This window comes from Nicotiana tomentosiformis, chromosome 1, assembly GCF_000390325.3.
Source record: "Nicotiana tomentosiformis chromosome 1, ASM39032v3, whole genome shotgun sequence".
NCBI classification, from domain to species: Eukaryota; Viridiplantae; Streptophyta; class Magnoliopsida; order Solanales; family Solanaceae; genus Nicotiana; species Nicotiana tomentosiformis.
The window spans coordinates 49,410,602-49,428,654 of record NC_090812.1 but is presented as its reverse complement, the minus strand read 5'-3'; the positions used below and the strand labels follow the sequence as shown (position 1 = coordinate 49,428,654).

Sequence of the window (18,053 nt, the reverse complement as noted above, 5' to 3'; positions counted from 1 at the left end):
ATCAAATCAAACTTAATCTGGTTTTTTAATCGTATTTTTAGTTTGGTGAGGGTTTCTCGTTCGATTTGTACACCCTCCCTGCTTACTGCGATAGTCAATCAGATCCTTCTTTATCTTTATCTTCTTTTTATTTGCCTAATCTCATTAGTTTATTCATAGCACTATTAGCTTGATTCTAAGTTTCATTCCATTGAACTTTGATTTGAATCTATTGCTAGTGACCTCATTATAAATAAATTTAATTATTACTTAGAAACTATTTTTGAATTAAACAGCGATGATATTGGAAGTATCTATGACCGATTATTATAATGATAAAACTAAACAAAGAGTAAAGTAAACAAGGTTAAGAATTTTTATTTCACAAAAAATATGGAATATGTCAATGGAAACACAAATGATATCTTTGGAAGGAAAGGTACTTAACATAAAGAAGTGCTTCAAAAGCTAACTGTTCTAATAATTGAGAGGCAAGAAAATAATTGCAAATGAGCTAGCAAAAAATACTAATCTCTTATAAAGAATCCATGGTATTGGTACTGACCTATAAAAGTAAAATTAAATAAAATTTGTTCAATGAATCACATGCCTTGGAAGTAAGTGTAAACCCTCACTACTTTATTTTTATTTTCTGGAATGTCGACATGTAGGGATTCCTTCATAAATTAGGAAAATGTAGGTATGTGGCAACCATTACATACAATTAGGTAACACATTATCAAGCATTAAGCTAGTCTGCTTTTGTTTAATGGGGTAGGAGAACTTTCATTTGTCACTCATTTAAAGTGAACCAAAATTTCCTTTTCTCAGTTCCAATCAATAGAAAGGCCATTTAATTGATTGGGAGCAAAAGAAATAAAAGTATGGGAAAGCAAAAGAAAAAAGAAGAATAGAAAAAGGTAAGAAAAAAAAAAGGTATTTGGTTTCCCTAGCTTGGAATAAGAGTAGTCCTTGGTATATCCTACTCTCACGTTTCATAGTCATCATATTAACCCAAAAAGATAACTCGTTCATTCAAATTTTTATATATAGAACCTTTAGAGGTTTATTCCACGTATATATTTTTGAAAACACTCTCCTATTGAATTTCTCCTTTATAGGAAAGCAGAAAATATTGTTTAAAAATAAAATAATAAATTTAAAAAGTAGAATAAAAGTAAGAGTGAAGATTAGAATCGTAAGAAACGGTTATAAATCCACTTTCCTACTTAAAAAATGAGCTAAGAGTTTGTTGTAATTAAATTTTTAGTATACTGTTTTGAAGAAATTCTCCTTTAAGAAAAAAAAGGAAATAATAAAAAAAAATGAAATAAACATTAAAATAAAGTAGAAAGCAAGAGAAAAGAAAATTTGCAGTTTAATATTATAGTTGTAATTTCACATCATCTTCCCTTTTATTTCTCTTCATTATTCACGAGCTACACCCACTCATGAAAATAAAAGTCGAGGGCGGTGCGACATTTTGTTTTGATTGATGGAAAGGAAAATAAAAAAGGTTGGGAGTAAAGTGTGAGGGGATATGATTTGTCTTGATCAAAGTGTGTGAATTGCATTATTAGCCTAGAAACCCCACACCTTCCTCTAGATTCTTTGTATATTGCTTTATTTGCCTTTTCTATGTACTTTTAAGTTTGGGGTTATGTGATCGCTTACGTTCTTTTAGTATATGATGATTCATTTCATAGTATATGAATTCGACAATAAACACATGAGATTCTTGTAGAATTAAGGAGTTTCGCAATATGTAGCCTTTATTTATTTTACAGAATTCTCGTGCATTCACAATATATAGCCCCAAAAATAATATCTGAAACACCATCTTTCTCAAATTACTTTCCTCTTTTTAGGTCGTCAAGAGTTGCACAAACTGACTTTCAACCTACAACAACAACAACTCAGTATAATCTTATTAGTGAGGTATGAGGAGGGTAGTGTGTACGCGGACCTTACTCCTACCCTAGGATAGAGAGGCTGTTTCTGATAGACCCTCGGCTCCCTCCCTCCAAGAACTTCCCACCTTACTCTTGGGGTGACCCGAACTCACAACCTCTTGGTTGGAAGTGGTGGGTGCTCTCACAAGAGCAATCGTAACTATATTACCAACTGTAGGAGTAGTTTTTAAATAAATCTTATATCTCAAAGAAATATTCTTTGTCCGATTTAACTCTAAAGTTAATCACATTTGCCTAAGTGAAAAGAAACAAATTGAAAGGGAGAAGTGTGTATTTTTGGATCATAGTGATCTCAAACCATATATATTACCCACAAAGAAGAAATAAGGGAAACTGAAAACCTAAACACAAGTTTTTCCTAGCAAAACTCAACATAAGGAGAAATAACAGGAACACAATTTATCCGAATACAACTAAACATTTAATAAATGTCTATATCACTTAACCGGTGAAAATAGCACGGGCTAGCCAGTTTTCGAACTGATAATTGAAAAATAGTCATGTTTGCACAGTCATTGAAAAATAGCCACTATTTTGATGCAACACGGAAAATTCTAGCATAATATACTGGAGATTGGTGCACCTGTGTATGAACTTCCAGCATATTATGCTGGAACTCCAACACACGGAAAGTTCCAGCATAATATACTAGAGATTGGAGCACATGTGTATGAACTTTCAGCATATTATGTTGGACCAGTATATTATGCTGGAATATTTTTCGAATTTTGAAAGGTGTTTTCGTTCAAATTTATCTCTTACATGAAAAATAGCTAAATTTCGATTACTTTTGAAACTGTGACTATTTTTCAATTAACACTTGTAAATCAAACAAAATGGGCTAGAGATTGTGTCAATTTGGCATACAGCCGCAACCATTAATTATGTTTGGTACAAAATCTACACCTTTTGGCACATGGTTTTGCAAGTGGATTGTTCAAAGTGGATAAAATTTCTACTGCATATGCTTCACATAACTATAGGATAAAAAATCAGGAGTAAAGAAGCTCCTTAGCCCTCCCTATAATAATCACAACACAAGATTTCCAATTTGGATAAGCTGTTGTATGTTCATCTCTTTGCTTGCCCCAGAAAAGCTCCAATTCAGGGGTGTTTTAACAAACAGAAGATGGAGACTTCACAATATAAAAGAGACTAGTTTTTCTGGCATGATCTAACCAAATCATACATTTATTCTTTGCAACAAAAACTGGGAAAAGGAAAGGTTATCTAACAAGTTGACCTTTTCTTCAAAAAACTAAAAACAGTCAGTTTAAAGAAATAAAAGCAAAAATAATCTCATCAAACAAAGAACAAAATGGTAACTTCAGTTTAGAGCAGCATGTATATATATAAACTCAAGAGACTTTGCTGTTGGGTGAAAATTTGTGCTCCTAGCAGTGTTGTTTCTTTCTGACTCAAGCACTGCTAACTCTACAGGGAGTGTAAATTGAGAAATGTAGATCAAAAATTGATATATCTGTAAACCACCCTTAAACCCCAATAAAATTGCTGAAGCAAAAAGACCAAGACTCCTCCAAATTTACATTTCTGAACAAGTCCATTCAGTTACTAGTTGGGATCTAGATGTGCTTTCTTCGGGGAACACAAGATGGAGAACTTATCCCGGCCAAAACAAATAGATCTAGGTCCACACCCTGATTCATCATCATCACTGTCAATGTCACTTGCATTCATCCTATTCTGCTGACCTCTTCGCCGTACAAGGAAGACATTAAAATAGTAGCTTACCAAAGATTCCCTGCTTTTGTGAGGAAAGACCTTAAAAAGTTCAGGCCAGAAACTGAAACTCTCATCCTCAGACAAAGGGCTCGACTTCACTATATCGTGGAATTTTTGTTGGTCTTCTTCTGTCCAAGAGAGTGCAACCTTTTCGCCAATGCAGTCAAATTTCCAGTGATAAAAGGCGGATCCTAGCTCAAATTTAACCTTCCTTGTTTTCTCAAAAAGGTGAAACCTGATGCAGTCAAAAGAACCTGGATATTCACAGCCACATGTATCTTGCCTTCCTTTCCCAGCAGGATCTCTTTCAATTAGTAACATTCTGTTCTGTTCATTTTTATCCAGCGGCCAGATTCGGGTGCCCAACCATTTAGAGTCAGATTCATAGACGTCATTTTTCCATTCTGGAATATCCGCTTGAAACTCTGACCCAATCGATACTAGTTTCTTACGCCGACGGTTCCACCAAACTCCTGACTCGGCAGAAGAGTCAGTAGGTCCATCCATCAGAGTTTCATTGATATGAGAACCTGATAATGATGTTGTTGATAAAACCCGGGTCTTTTTCGAAGAATCTTTTGCAGATAGGACCCTTTGGCTGCACCTTAGTCGCTCAGACCCACTATTATCATCATACATAGATGGATGCATTTTCTGTTTGTGCTACAAGGCAAAGAAAAACTTGAATTAACCCAAGCCTTGATATGAGTAAATTTATGATCATCAACAGAGCATAAATATTTATATTATCATGATTGGCTAAATGAGGTTGCCAGCTGGAGTAAGGAAGAAAGAGTTAAAAGAAGACTCCGAGCTTTCAACTCTGCACACTGTGAACTAATCACATTTCAAGGTTGATAAAAATGCCGAATAAACCAAGGAAGTTATCTTGGTTACCGAATTAGCATTTTATCTAGCATAAGAGGTACACTGCATAAAAAGGGTTCACAATTGGAAGCACAGAACTTTCTCAAGATATATAGGTTGTATTAAAATTGGGCATGGTGGAAGTCCATTGGTTATGAATTTAAAACATGTAGACGAAGGAAACTTCAAACACATACTAGCAGTTGCCTGACAGAAATTTAGATGAAGCATTTTAGATCTAGGAAAGAAACAAAAAAAAAGGATAAGCCATTTAAGGAGAATGCACTATATACTTGAGAGATATAATTAAACTGGGATACAGAAGGTCTGCAATGACCCAACATGCCTTACGTTTTGGGTTACTACGAGCACTAATCCTCGAACATCAAATATGGCATGGTCATTTTGGAATATGAGACACTAAAGAATCTGGAAGCAAACTTCAACCATCCAAATTACTGCCATTTTCTAAGAAATACACCAACCTAATACTGGAATATGACAAATCAATAAGAATTATAAATATACCCCTTATTTTATGCTTTACTATTCATATTAAAAGGAAAAGCAAACAAACTAAATCATTCTTTTTGTAAGAAGACAAATAAAAGCTCCAATTGTATTAGAATTCTTAAAATACTGCATATCACATGTTAAAGATGCATATTCATCAAATTTTACAAAAAAGATTTTCGATTAAGGCACATCACAATATCTTCGACACATCCGGTGTTTAAAAAAGCGCTCGCTTCATCGCTTTAAGCGAGAAGCGAGGCGAAGCGTGAAAGGCAGCGCTTTAGCAAGGTGAAGCGACTCAGGTCAATAAAAGCGACCGCTTCTCTGTAAAAAGCGAGAAGCGGGGAAAGCGAAGCGAAGAGAAGCGTCCGCTTCTCTGTATTAAAATTCCCTAACCCTATTTTATTAAAAACAAGTTTTTTGGATTAAACACTGATCTTCAACAACAGCGACTAGTATTCTTCAACTTCCAACGGCAGCGACTTCTTCTTCATCTACTTCTAATTTCTGAAAGAATCTCAAATCATCAACTAGGGTTGTTCTTCTTCTTCTTCAACTTCAAGTTCAAGACTTCAAGACTTCAACAGGTATGTTCTGAACTTCTGATTTTCATTCTTCTCTTCTTCTTCTTCTTCTTCTTCTTATTCTTTTTCTTTCTAAACGTCCAAAAAGCAGCGAAATGCTGGCGAATTTTTTCCAGAATTTTACTGCCCAATTTTTCCAGTTATTAACAGAGAATCCTATGATTTTTTATATCTTTTATTCTTAGTTCTTATTGCCTTTCTTATGTGTTATGTAGTTGTTCTTTTAATGGCGCCAAAAGAAGATAGGAAAGATCCGGCTTGGGCTTACTCTGAAAGAGTTTGCGAGACCAACAAGATGGCAATTAGATGTCTTTTTTGTGACAAGATTTCAAATGGAGGAATCTATCGTCAAAAAGCGCATCTAATCGGTGGTGATCCAAATGTCGCATCTTGTCCTAAAGTTCCGTCGCATGTGAAGGAAGATTTGAAAGCATTTCTTCATAAAAAGAGAGTTAAAGACTCAACTGATTCATGAACAAGAACTGTATAATCTTGATGACGATGATGAAACAGAAGAAGGTGACGATGCTTCGTCGCTTCTACCAAAATCACAAAAGCGGGGAAGGATGCAACTAATGTCTTCTAGTTGTGGATCTACTGGCAAGACCAAAGGTCCTATGGATTGTTACTTCTCGCAAAAATCTGGAGATAAGGAAGGAAAAAGTGGTAATCCTCAAATTGATGCTAAAACGATTTTGAGGGATCGTGCAATTACAATGTTTGCGCGGTGGATGTATGATACAGGTCTTCCTTTTAATTGTGTTAATTATACTGACACTTTTTCTGCTTTTATTGAGGCCGTAGGCCAATATGGTCCAGGAATGAAGCCTCCAACATATCATGAAGTTAGAGGGCCATATCTAAAAAAAGAGGTGGCAGAGGTGAACAAAATCGTGGAGGAGCACAAAGTAGAATGGAACAAGTTTGGTTGTTCCATTATGATGGATAAGTGGACGGCGAGAAATGAAAAAATGATCATCAATATCTTGGTGAATTCTCCTAAGGGAAGCCTATTTCTTGAGTCCGTTGATGCAAGAGATTCTTCGACTGATTCAACCAAAATGTACTCCTTGTTCAAAAGTACAATAGACTCTATTGGAGCAAAAAATGTTGTTCAAGTTGTCACGGACAACGCCAGTGAAAATGTTAAAGCTGGCGATTTGATGTCTGCTGGGTACCCGCATATTTATTGGACTCTATGTGCAGCACATTCCATTAATTTGATCTTCGGTGACATTTTCAAGGAAAGACCCTTTAGTTCAATCTTTAATCAGGCAATTAGAGTGCATTCCTATATTGTTCAAAGGCCTTTGTTATTGAATATGATGAAGAGATTCACTAAACAAAGAAACTTGGTGAAACCCGCAAAGACAAGATTTGCTACTGCTTTCTTGACTTTGCATAGGATGTATGAGCAAAAAAGCAATTTGAAGAAGTTATTTGTTTCAGATGAGTACACTAACAGTGCCTATGGAAGGGAAGCTCGAGGGAGAGAATCTGCAGATATTATACTTTCTCCTTCATTCTGGAACAATATGGTTCATGCATTGAAGATTGGTGGTCCTTTAGTTAAAGTTGTTCGTTTGGTGGATGGGGAGCACAGGCCACCAATGGACTACCTGTACGAAACAATGGATAGGGCAAAGGAGGCTATTCAAGTCTCGTTTAGTGATCAAAGAAAATACAAAAGAGTCTTTGAGATCATAGATAAAAGGTGGGATAGTAAGCTTCATAGGCTGGACTTGTTTTGAACCCGGAACTGTTTTATGACAATGAAGAAAGGATTCTAGGAGATGAACCTTTGTGGAATGGATACTATGAATGTATTGAGAAGTTGATACCTGAAGAATCCGTGCAAGATAAAATAACAGAGCAATTTAGTATTTATAGGAATGCTGAGCAACTTTTTGGAAAAAACATGGCGATTAGACAAAGAAAGACGAAGTCACCAGGTGAGCGAGTGCTTATATGTTGTTTTATAGTTAATAAGTTATTTCTTTATCAATATTATGTTTTGAAAATTTGTTCTACTTTTACAGTTGAATGGTGGAAGCAATATGGTCATTCCACTCCGGATTTACAAAAGTTTTCCATCAAGATTCTAAGTCTAACATGTAGCTCATCCGGGTGTGAAAGGAATTGGAGCGTGTTTGAACATGTAAGAACTAAGAAGAAAGATTTAGTATATTGAGATAATTAAATTATATCTCAATTGTCCTAATCTTACTAATTACTTATTATTTGCAGATTCATACCAAAAAAAGGAACAAACTAACCTTGAAGCGTCTCAATGATCTAGTATTCATTAAGTACAATAGAACATTGAGGCGTCGTTACAACGCTCGCAATGTAATTGATCCAATTAGTTTGGACAACATCGATGATGCTAATGAATGGCTAACTGGAGTCCCGGAAGATCATGCAGATGAAGAAGTATTTGAGGAAACTTCTGATTTCACTTGGGGTGATGTTGCGGAGGCGCGTGGAATTGGGGAGAGGATTTATGGTTTGAGGGGGAGTACCTCAACTTCAAGTTCACAGAGGAAGGAAAAAGAGGCAGCTACTTTGTCCCTAGTTGATGAAGAAGAAGCTGAAGAAGATGACGAGCAATATAATAATGATAGTGGAATACAAGAATTTGACAATCTTGTAAAAGAATAGGATGCTCATTTTGTGCTTTAATTGATGCTACTATTTAGTTTTTACATTGAAGTATTGAACATTTGCTTACAATTACATATGTTGTCTATGCAATCTTTATTTATTTATTTATTTTAAATTTCGCTTCACTTCAAAAAAGCGAGCGCTTCGCTTCTCGCTTTAAGCAAAATGGGGTTTGTCGCTTTTTCTCGCTTCACGCTCTTCACAACACTGGACACATCATAAAGTATTCAATATACCATTTCCAAATTTTAAAAGTTTCATATTTAGTAAACTCAATTTTAATGATGTTATGATACCAATCTATCCAACTTTGCACCAAAGCTCTAGTTTGAGTATAATTACCAAAAAGAAATGCCTGCACAAACTCCATGATGGCATGATCTTCTACCTAGTCAAATATTTTCAGAAGCCATGGATCTCTGAAAATGGTATGAGAATGTTTTCTTATACGGAGAGAGTTTTTTTGGTGATTAGATGGGTTTGAGATTGAATGTGACAGGAACATACGTACAAGTGGTATTTTATTAACTGCATCTCCTTTACAAGAGTTAAGGTACTTCTACTAAAGTGCCGCTTTGCAGCCACCAGAATTATTATAACTTTTCGACTCAGCATCCGAGAATTTAAAATTTCTTGAATCTGTTCAAGTTGAATATTGCTAGAAATCTCTCCTTGATCTTACTAAATCCTACACTTAAAGCAGCAAATAGAAGCAAAACCTATAATGTGGACTAGGGACTTAAGTATAGATTTTAGGCTGGGTATTTCGTTGGTTCTCAATGATCTACCGTCCATATATTTAGAAGCAAGGGTCCATATTAGAATATTGAGCATATCGACAAGTTTCCAAACACACTCATTGACATATTAACTCCTACTATTAAAAATGGATATTTTCTAGCATTCTTCTAAGAGGGTCAATGTCATTACTGAAGAAAACAGAAGATCAAGAATTATCAACATCCATTTCCCTCTTCCCAAATCCCCCAGAAAAAGGAAAGGTGAATGGGACATACGAACAAATAAACTTATAAAACCAATTTCAAAGACTTCCCAAATTCCTCATAATCTCAACATGACAAATTGGATACAAACTAAACTTGAGTTTTTCAAATGCTTCAAGTAGTCTTTCCCACCATAGAAATACACAATCCTCGTCCTAAAACATTTACTAATTTTCCCTGTTAGTAGTTGAACAGACTTTAACATAAATACAAGCACATTTGGAAATTATAAAATCATCTATTAATCTATAATATACTCCTGTACTGAAATATTTGTCGTACTTTCCTTTCTGAGCTGTACCACAATGTTGTCCATTTACAATGAGAAGTATAACTACATTTTAAATAACACAAAAAGTTCGCCATCCCACTTTTCTCTTCTTAACAAAACTTTATCATCTATTCTACTATTCTGTGACACAAAAGTAAAAATATTACGCATGTTTCTCGACAAATACTGAACAGTTTACAAATCATCTTACATGTACAACTGAATTGGTAAAGACTGAATAGTAAATCATACTTTGCTATTTTGCCATTTAATCATATAAAATCACAATTTCTCATAACAGCATTTTTGAAAGGCCAAATTGACTATGAAAGTCAGTAAAGGGGAATATTTATTAAAAAATAAAAAGGAGTTCATATGAACCTTAATTTGTGTAAATAGTTCCTTCTCTCTCCAAGCTATTATTAGACCTCTAAAATTATATCTGATAAAATAATGCATTGCACATGTAAACTTAAATTTGTCTGCAACAAGTAAAAGTAGACCTTGCATCACCAGCTAAAGATGAATTTAAGAGTCATGGGTTTATTGCTATCCTCCACCCTTCTATATTCCATCTTCCCTGAAAATCTAGAAATCCTTACTCAGACCTAACATTGTTCTTGAACCATTGCATACCCCAAAAGAAAGCATTTGAAAACGTCTTCTGATAATCTAGCAGATATACTGAGCAAAATGCAACAGATATGGATGAAAAGAAGTTATATGATGGCCCTATCGACTACAGCATTAAGCCATCAACTAATAAAAATGCAGGATATTCCACCGCAGCTACACAACTGAATTACTTTATCTAGTAAATCACCAAAAAAAATGGAGTTGCAATACACAGGAGAAATGAAGTACCTGCCATATAGAGTACTGAGTACTTGAGTCCACATTTCTTTCCAAAAGCATTTCCTCTCTTAACAAAAGAACCTTCTTCCAAACAACGTCATTCCCATAAGACTTCCACTTAGATCTTTCCGGCAGATGACCAATGGCAGGATCACAAGGATCCTTTGCAAGTTCAGTAACCCACTTAAGCATATCCAAGTAAGACTCTCGCTTCCTCTTCCTAGTAATGTCATCTTCTTCATCCCCACTAGATTTTGTCAGCCCGATGTCATCTCCGCCACACTGAAAGTCTCTGTTTCCGTTCACAGACTTCAATTGTTCTTCATCATAACCGACGCTCATCTTTTCATCACTATACTTCCTCTTCCTAGTAATGCCATCATCCTCATCCTCACTAGACTTTGTTAGCCCGATGTCATCTGTATCACGTTGAACGTCTCCATTTCTTTTCACAAACTTGGAATCTTCTTCATCATAAACAACACTCATTCTTTCATCCATTCCCTTTACATTACAATCATTGTGGTCCAAACTTTGCTTTCCAACAAAATTCTCTGAACATCTAATCAAACCAACAAAATCCTGGACCTCAACACCATTGCTCAAGTCAATATTTGCATATACCTCACCTTTCTTCTTTTCATCAGAAATTTTCATCAAAACCTCCTTCAAATCCAGCTCAAGGTCCATCCGAGCGCCACTAAAACCCGAGGCACCACTCTTCCTAACCTCACTCTTTTCATTATTATCAGGTTGCTCAAGACTCAGCATTGCTCTGTCCAATGCATCTAAATACTTAACATACACCAACTTCAAAGCCAAACCAGAACTCGAATCAAAACCACACTCTTTAGCAACAACACCCCAAGACCCACTACTACAAACCCTATGGTACCCACCTTTCTCCCTCACAACTAAGTACAGCTTGAACAAATCAACTGTCTTCCCATCACCAAGCATTGGAGGAATTGGCCTAAAACACAAACACCCATTAACCTCTTTTAACAGTTTAGTCTTAAAATCTTCAGTACTAACAAGAAGCTGCTTATCGAGTATTGTAACAATTTCAGGTATCCTGATACTTTCTAGACCTGAACCATCAACTCTCTTCGACCACCCTGCCATTTTGTAAAATCCAAAACCTATAAAAATATCACTTTTTCACACACGAACACACACAGAAAAAAACACAAAAATCATACAAGTAAATGAGGTTTAAAAGTTGTTACCATTGAACGAAATGGAAGCAAGTGGTGTACATGGGTGTCGATTGGTTTTTGCTTTAGGCGGGAAGATATTTATGACCCAAAAAAAGGGTAGACAAAATTTGGGACCCCAAGAAAAAATTTCAGGAGGAGAGCGGGATTGGGGGTGGGGGAGGGGTAGTCAACGTGGGGTGGAGTGTTTTTCTAATTCTTGAATAGGAAGAGTAGAGACCCTTCTGTACAAAAATTGTATTGGATAATAATATTTGGGGGTATTGGGGGGCTGGGAAATACAGAGAGACGTACCAGTAAAATGTCTAATTGGAAGTTGAGAGGGGTGACCTCTTCTTTCTCTCTTCTTTTGACTTGTTTTCTTTTCTTGTCCCTTTGGTTTCTAACCCTCTTTTTTATTTTCTACAAAGCCTTTTGTTGTAACACTTAGATTTGTGGTAGCCTTAGATCTAAGATTGTGCACTAAAAAGTAGAGATAGAGGGGAGGGGCGGGGGAGGGGAGGGGGCCGTGGGGATGGGGGAATGATTTGTATATTAGGGTTTTCCAAAGATACTAAAACCTACTAGAATTGTGTTTTAGAGGTGTCAAAATGGGTTGGATTGATTCTAAACACATGGGCTTGTCGTTTTTCCGAAGGGCTCTCGAAATCATTTGCAGAGTCAGAAATTTTATTAAGGAGATTCAACTTTTATAAAAATAGGTCATATCAAACTTTAAGGGGATTCAATCCTTGTATTTATCATGCCTTTTCTTATTTTTGGCTTGAAATATATAAGTATAATAAGTAAAAAAATTAAGTGAGGGGTATCATATGCAGTGGCGAAACCAGAAAATTCAATAATGGTGTTCAAATTTTGAACACTCTTTGTCAATGGACCATATGCAAAGATGTTTAAAGTCTATTTTTAATCAATAACAAGTAATATTTTACTTTATACATAGTATAATTTTTCAGCGAAGGGCGGTCAGTTGATGCCACGACCCGAAATTCCCACTTTCGAGACTGTGATGGCGCCTAACAATTCACTTGCTAGGCAAGCCAACGTTAGAATAATATTAGCCATTTTAAAATAAATTTTAAATTAATTAATAACAAAGAAACCAATGCGGAAGTAAAATTTAAAATGTAGTGATTAATCCATAAAATAGCGATGTCTAAATACCATCCCATAATTTGGTGTCACAAGTACACAAGTTTTTAGAATAATACAAATACAGGTCTGAATAAAATAAAGCTTTCTGAAAGCAAACATACAGCTAAAATAAGATAGACGGGGACTTCGAAACTGCGTACGTTGTGCAGTTATACCTCAAGTCTCCTCTGAATAGCTGAAATCCGAGCAAGTCTATGGTATGATACCGAGACCAACTCCGAAATCTGCACAAGAAGTGCAGAGTGTAGTATCAGTACAACCGATCCCATGTACTGGTAAGTGCCGAGCCTAACCTCGACGAAAGAGTGACGAGGCTAAGGCGGGTCACTTACATTAACCTGTACACAATAATAGTAATAGCCACAATAATAGAAATAAAGCAAGTAACTCATTGTAATAGTTGAAGCCAACTCAGCAATCATAACCAACTATTATTTTAATCAATTTCCGTTGTAGCGTGCAACCCGCTCCCACAATATATTAATATTCAATTCTGTTGCGGCGTGCAACCCGCTCCTCCAATATATAGACTTTTAATAAATCTGTTGCGGCGTGCAACCAGATCGTCCAATATGGACTTTTTAATAAGTCTGTTGCGGCGTGCAACCCGATCCTCCAATATAAACTTTTAAACAAGTCTGTTGCGGCATGCACCCCGATCCTCCAAATATGGACTTTTTAATAAGTCTGTTGCGGCGTGCAACCCGATCCTCCAATATAAACTTTTAAACAAGTCTGTTGCGGCGTGCAACCCTGTCACGACCCAAAATCCAACTAATCGTGATGGCACCTAACCCAACCCGTTAGGTAAGCCAACTTTCAATTATCCAATTACAATAGCCATTATTAAAATAATTTAAGTGAATAAAGGTCTAAATCTTATACATCCCCCAAGAATCGGTAGTACAAATCATGAGCTTCTAAGAATAGAGTATACAAAGCGGAAATGAAATAAATACATAGTCTGTTTGAATAGTACATAAACAGAGCTTTTATAAATCTAAGGCTACCATGAACAAGAGGCAGCTACAACAGAAACACAGGTACATCTTCAAATCCCGCAACTATCGAGCACAACAACAACAACAACAGTCAATATCTGCACGCAATGTGCAGAAGTGTAGTATTAGTACAACTGACCCCATGTACTGAGTAAGTAACAAACCTAGCCGTAGGTTGAAAGCAGTGACGAGCTTCTACCAAGGTCGGGTCCAAAACCACTAATCCACAACAGTTAATAACGACATAAAGTAAATAATACCAGAAGTAACTCAGAGATAAAATGCTCAACCAAATCATGATTTCAAAAATAATAGTTCTTCCTTTCAAATACATCAATGAAAACCCAAATTGTTTGCCGAAGTTGCCAAAAATATGAATAATTTGAGAACATTAATTTTTCCAAAATTCTTTCAATAATAAATAAAATATCTCATTTTCTTTCCCAGATAACCAGTGTAAAACAAATACATCACTATGCCCATCTGTCAACATGTGTGAGAAATCATGAATAATGTGATACCGTACAGCATGAGGAAAACACATCTCTATGCATATATGTCATGTGTGCATGTCACTGCAATGTATCTCAGAGATTGCACTCATGTACTCACACTCTCTCAGAGTACTCAATCTCATTGTCTTGCATTCTCTCTCACTGTGCTCAGCACACTCAATCACTCAATGCTATACAATACCTGCTGCGGCGTATAGCTCGATCCCTGTTTATAGTCGACTGCGCTCACTAGGGGTGTGTACAGACTCATGAGGGGCTCCTACAGCCCAAGCGCTATAAGAACGGACAACTCACATGCTGCACGGATAACTCACATGCTGCACGGACAACTCACGTGCCATAATATAAATATCTGGATCCGCACGGCCAACTCACGTGCTGCACGGCCAACTCACGTGCAATAATAATATAAGGATATGCACGGCCAACTCACGTTCTGCACGGCCAACTCACGTGCAATAATAATATAAGGATCCGCACGGCCAACTCACGTGCTGCACGGCCAACTCACGTGCAATAATAATATAAGAATCCGCACGGACATACCTTCGCGTTCGTGTCCTCTCCTTCGCGGACGCGAAGAACAAAACCTCACACTCATAAAACACTCTTCGCGAACGCGACACCTCCCACGCGTTCGCGATGCACGTACAGACCATACCTTCGCGTTTGCATCCTTCCCTTCGCGGACGCGAAGAACAAAACCTCACACTCAGAAAACACCCATCGCGAACGCGGGGGCCCACTCGCGAACGCAAAAGAGAAAACCAGAAAAAATGCAGAAACAGATATCAGCAATCTCACCAAGGCCAAAAATGATCCGTTAACCATCCAAAACTCACCCGAGCCCCTCGAGACCTCAATCAAATATATCAACAAGTACGAAAACATCATACGGACTTAGTCGAACCCTCAAATCACCTCAAACAATGCTAAAATCATGAATCACACCCTAATTCAAGCCTAATAAACTTTGAAATTTCTAATTTTTACAAACGACTCCGGAACCTAACAAATCACGTTCGATTTACCTCAAATTTTGCGCACAAGTCATAAATGACATAACGAAGCTATTCCAATTTCCAGAATCGGATTCCGACCTCGATATCAAAATGTCAAACCCCCGGTCAAACTTTCCAAAATTTAACTTTTGGCATTTCAAGCCTAATTCCACTACTTGCCTCCAAATAATTTTCCAGACACGCTCCTAAGTCCAAAATTACCATACGGAGCTATTGGAATCATCAAAATTAAATTCCGAGATCGTTTATACATAAGTCAATATCCGGTCAACTATTTCAACTTAAGCTTCCAACATGAAAATTCATTCTTTCAAGCTAACTCCGAAATACCTTAAAACCAAAACCGATAATTCACTCAAGTCATAATACCTCGTAATAAGTTAGTCAAGTCTTCAAATAGTTGAAAGGAACGTAAATGCTCAAAACGACTGGTCGGGTCGTTATAATCTCCCTCACTTAAACATACGTTCGTCCTCGAACGTGCCAAGAGTTGCTCTTAACCTTCAAATCTCTATTCCACCTTACCACGCACATACCCGAGGGTGATCTCATGTCACCCTATTCTATATAGGCCTGACCACACAACATAACTGAAAATTATTAATTTAACATTAGCCCAAAAACCTTGGAGCCAAATTTCTAATATCCAAAATTCATTTTAAGACCCGAATCTCTCATTTACACACTATATAAGCCTGGACAAGTTGTATCAAGCTATAGCCATAACCCCAGATATAATCACATTGCATACTACACAACTCACATGCTCGCAGCACCATTCTCGATCACAGTAATTACTCCAAACCAACCAAGTACTAGTATAAAACCTCATATCAAGCCAAACCTCGTTCCAAAACCTTCGTACACTGCCAATGATGAAAGAAACAATCAAAAACTCATAACCACTCATCAGATCAACTAGCCATGGAGCTCTCTCGCCCCAACCAAAACCATAACCTTCTTGAATATACCATAATCAAGCCTGATAGTACCCATTCTGGGTCTAATGATCTTATATTATTAAACAAAACTATCCCACAGACACATCGCATCAATATAACTCCAACCACCACTGCGCAATCCGTGTACCCAAATATGGGAGATGTCTCAAGGAAGAGAATCGTATTTCAAATTCAACAAGCACTACCACAACCGCAATGTTACAACTAACTCCTCAAAATTCGTGAAGCCATAGGTGCATGTGAACAATTGTAGATGAAGGAAATTAATGAATCAGATAAAGTATCATAGAAATAAAATTCCCACACACGGCATGGACGACTCACATGCCAATAAAATGAATCGCCAGGCATGGTTACAGGCCTCCAGTCCCAGCATATCATACATGAGCAATTAAACAAGTACACTTGTATATGATAATGAAATAAGATTCCCATGCTCCCGGACTGGTATAAATAACACACCATAGTGTAAATATGTGCAAAGTCTATTATCACACTTCATCGGCAATTTAGCGCAAAAATAGTAACTACCCCGCTTATTCAAGGAAATTAGCCTCTTTGTAACCTCAAATATAGCCCAGATAGTTTTCAACAAAGGTATGAACATGAGAAACGTTATAACTTTATGCTTAACAGTAAACTCTAGGCATATCATAGCCTAAGCATTCTTTCGAGTATGAATACATGCCCTGATGTTCGCACATTAGCTCAAACCTCACATATATACACACTTATAGCGCGTAGCTATCCCAAATAATTAACGCAACTAGTGCCTCCACTGAGTTTAAAGAAAATACTCATCTCAAACAGGTCGCAACCCGAAACAATATACTTCTGAGAACTCCCAGTTTTCAAATTCATCAAACACATGAATCACCATAACTGATCTCAACTCCAGCACTAGAATGACTAACACATCTTCCATTCACGATATTCCCATAACGAATACTTTGAAAGTTCTTCCGTACCACTTGACAAAATTTGAATATCAGCAGTCTATCAACCATGTGAGTACCGCAATACTAATTTATACTTCCGTAAGTCAAAATACAATGCGCCTTCTGAAGTCCGCCCTTTTCTCATACAACACCAAGTAGTAATAGTATTCATCTAGTTATTTGAAACCGTCCATGTTGTCCAACATTCGTTACCTTCTCTTCAAGACTGTACTGCCACCTTGTACATAAAAATCTAGCTTTCGTACAACATATAACATCTATCTTGTCATCATATGAAAAGCACAAGAATCTTATTATCAACTTTGAGTCACCAATAATTTACATACCATTTTAGTTAGAAACCTTTCTCTTGCTTCTTTCCAGGAGAAAATCACAATACACAGCACGTTCTCCACACCGGTAGAAACCATCAAGAATACTTAGGAATCCATTTGCACATAATCAAGCCCTTAAAACTAAATTTCTCTAACTCGACCAAGCCACGCAAGTCGCCAAGTCCAGGTGTATTGCCACAAAGCACCTGTAGAAAACCCCCATATCATATGCACCCAAGGAACCGATCATATCCATTACCATACTGATCCAACCTACTACCCAGTTGTCCTATTTTCTCCGAGTCCCTTCTGAATTTGTCTTCAGATTGATACTTCTCCTTGCTAAAATATCATGATCTTTAACCACAACTTTCCCTACAAACCTTAGCATAGAACCACAACGCCCTACGGCCCATAAGCAATTGTATTCTTCTTAAGCACCTTCAAAAATA

At 36.8% G+C, this 18,053-nt stretch overlaps 2 protein-coding genes across 8 annotated transcripts; one reads left to right on the top strand and one right to left on the bottom strand.

The window, feature by feature from the left end:
- Positions 1–3,224: 3,224 nt before the first annotated feature.
- On the bottom strand, positions 3,225–12,140 carry LOC104111213 (AT-rich interactive domain-containing protein 1-like). 7 transcript variants are annotated; one of them, XM_070182287.1, is made up of 3 exons: positions 11,968–12,140; positions 10,466–11,598; positions 3,225–4,358 (listed from the first exon to the last, which is right to left on the bottom strand). In XM_070182287.1, the coding sequence occupies exons 2-3, from the start codon at positions 11,579–11,581 to the stop codon at positions 3,525–3,527; spliced, it is 1,950 nt and encodes a 649-aa protein (XP_070038388.1). In that variant the 5' UTR covers positions 11,582–11,598; positions 11,968–12,140; the 3' UTR covers positions 3,225–3,524. The 7 variants fall into 7 exon arrangements, with proteins under 7 accessions (XP_070038388.1, XP_070038429.1, XP_070038424.1 ...); XM_070182328.1 differs by having other exon boundaries at positions 10,466–11,429; positions 11,968–12,139; XM_070182323.1 differs by having other exon boundaries at positions 10,466–11,574; positions 11,968–12,138.
- Positions 6,238–8,379, top strand: LOC138904160 (uncharacterized). Its single transcript, XM_070192692.1, has 4 exons — positions 6,238–7,353; positions 7,398–7,614; positions 7,702–7,820; positions 7,910–8,379. Exons 1-4 carry the CDS (start codon positions 6,238–6,240, stop codon positions 8,321–8,323), a joined length of 1,866 nt encoding a protein of 621 aa, XP_070048793.1. The 3' UTR covers positions 8,324–8,379.
- Positions 12,141–18,053: the final 5,913 nt, after the last annotated feature.

Excerpts from the sequence above, each read along its gene's own strand:
- LOC138904160 (XM_070192692.1), top strand. The coding sequence starts at position 6,238 with ATGTCTTCTAGTTGTGGATCTACTGGCAAGACCAAAGGTCCTATGGAT. Across the intron at positions 7,354-7,397 it reads ATCAAAGAAAATACAAAAGA|GCTGGACTTGTTTTGAACCC; the intron begins GTCTTTGAGATC and ends TAAGCTTCATAG. Across the intron at positions 7,821-7,909 it reads ATTGGAGCGTGTTTGAACAT|ATTCATACCAAAAAAAGGAA; the intron begins GTAAGAACTAAG and ends TATTATTTGCAG.
- LOC104111213 (XM_070182287.1), bottom strand. The coding sequence starts at position 11,581 with ATGGCAGGGTGGTCGAAGAGAGTTGATGGTTCAGGTCTAGAAAGTATC. Across the intron at positions 4,359-10,465 it reads CTCAGTACTCTATATGGCAG|CACAAACAGAAAATGCATCC; the intron begins GTACTTCATTTC and ends TTTGCCTTGTAG.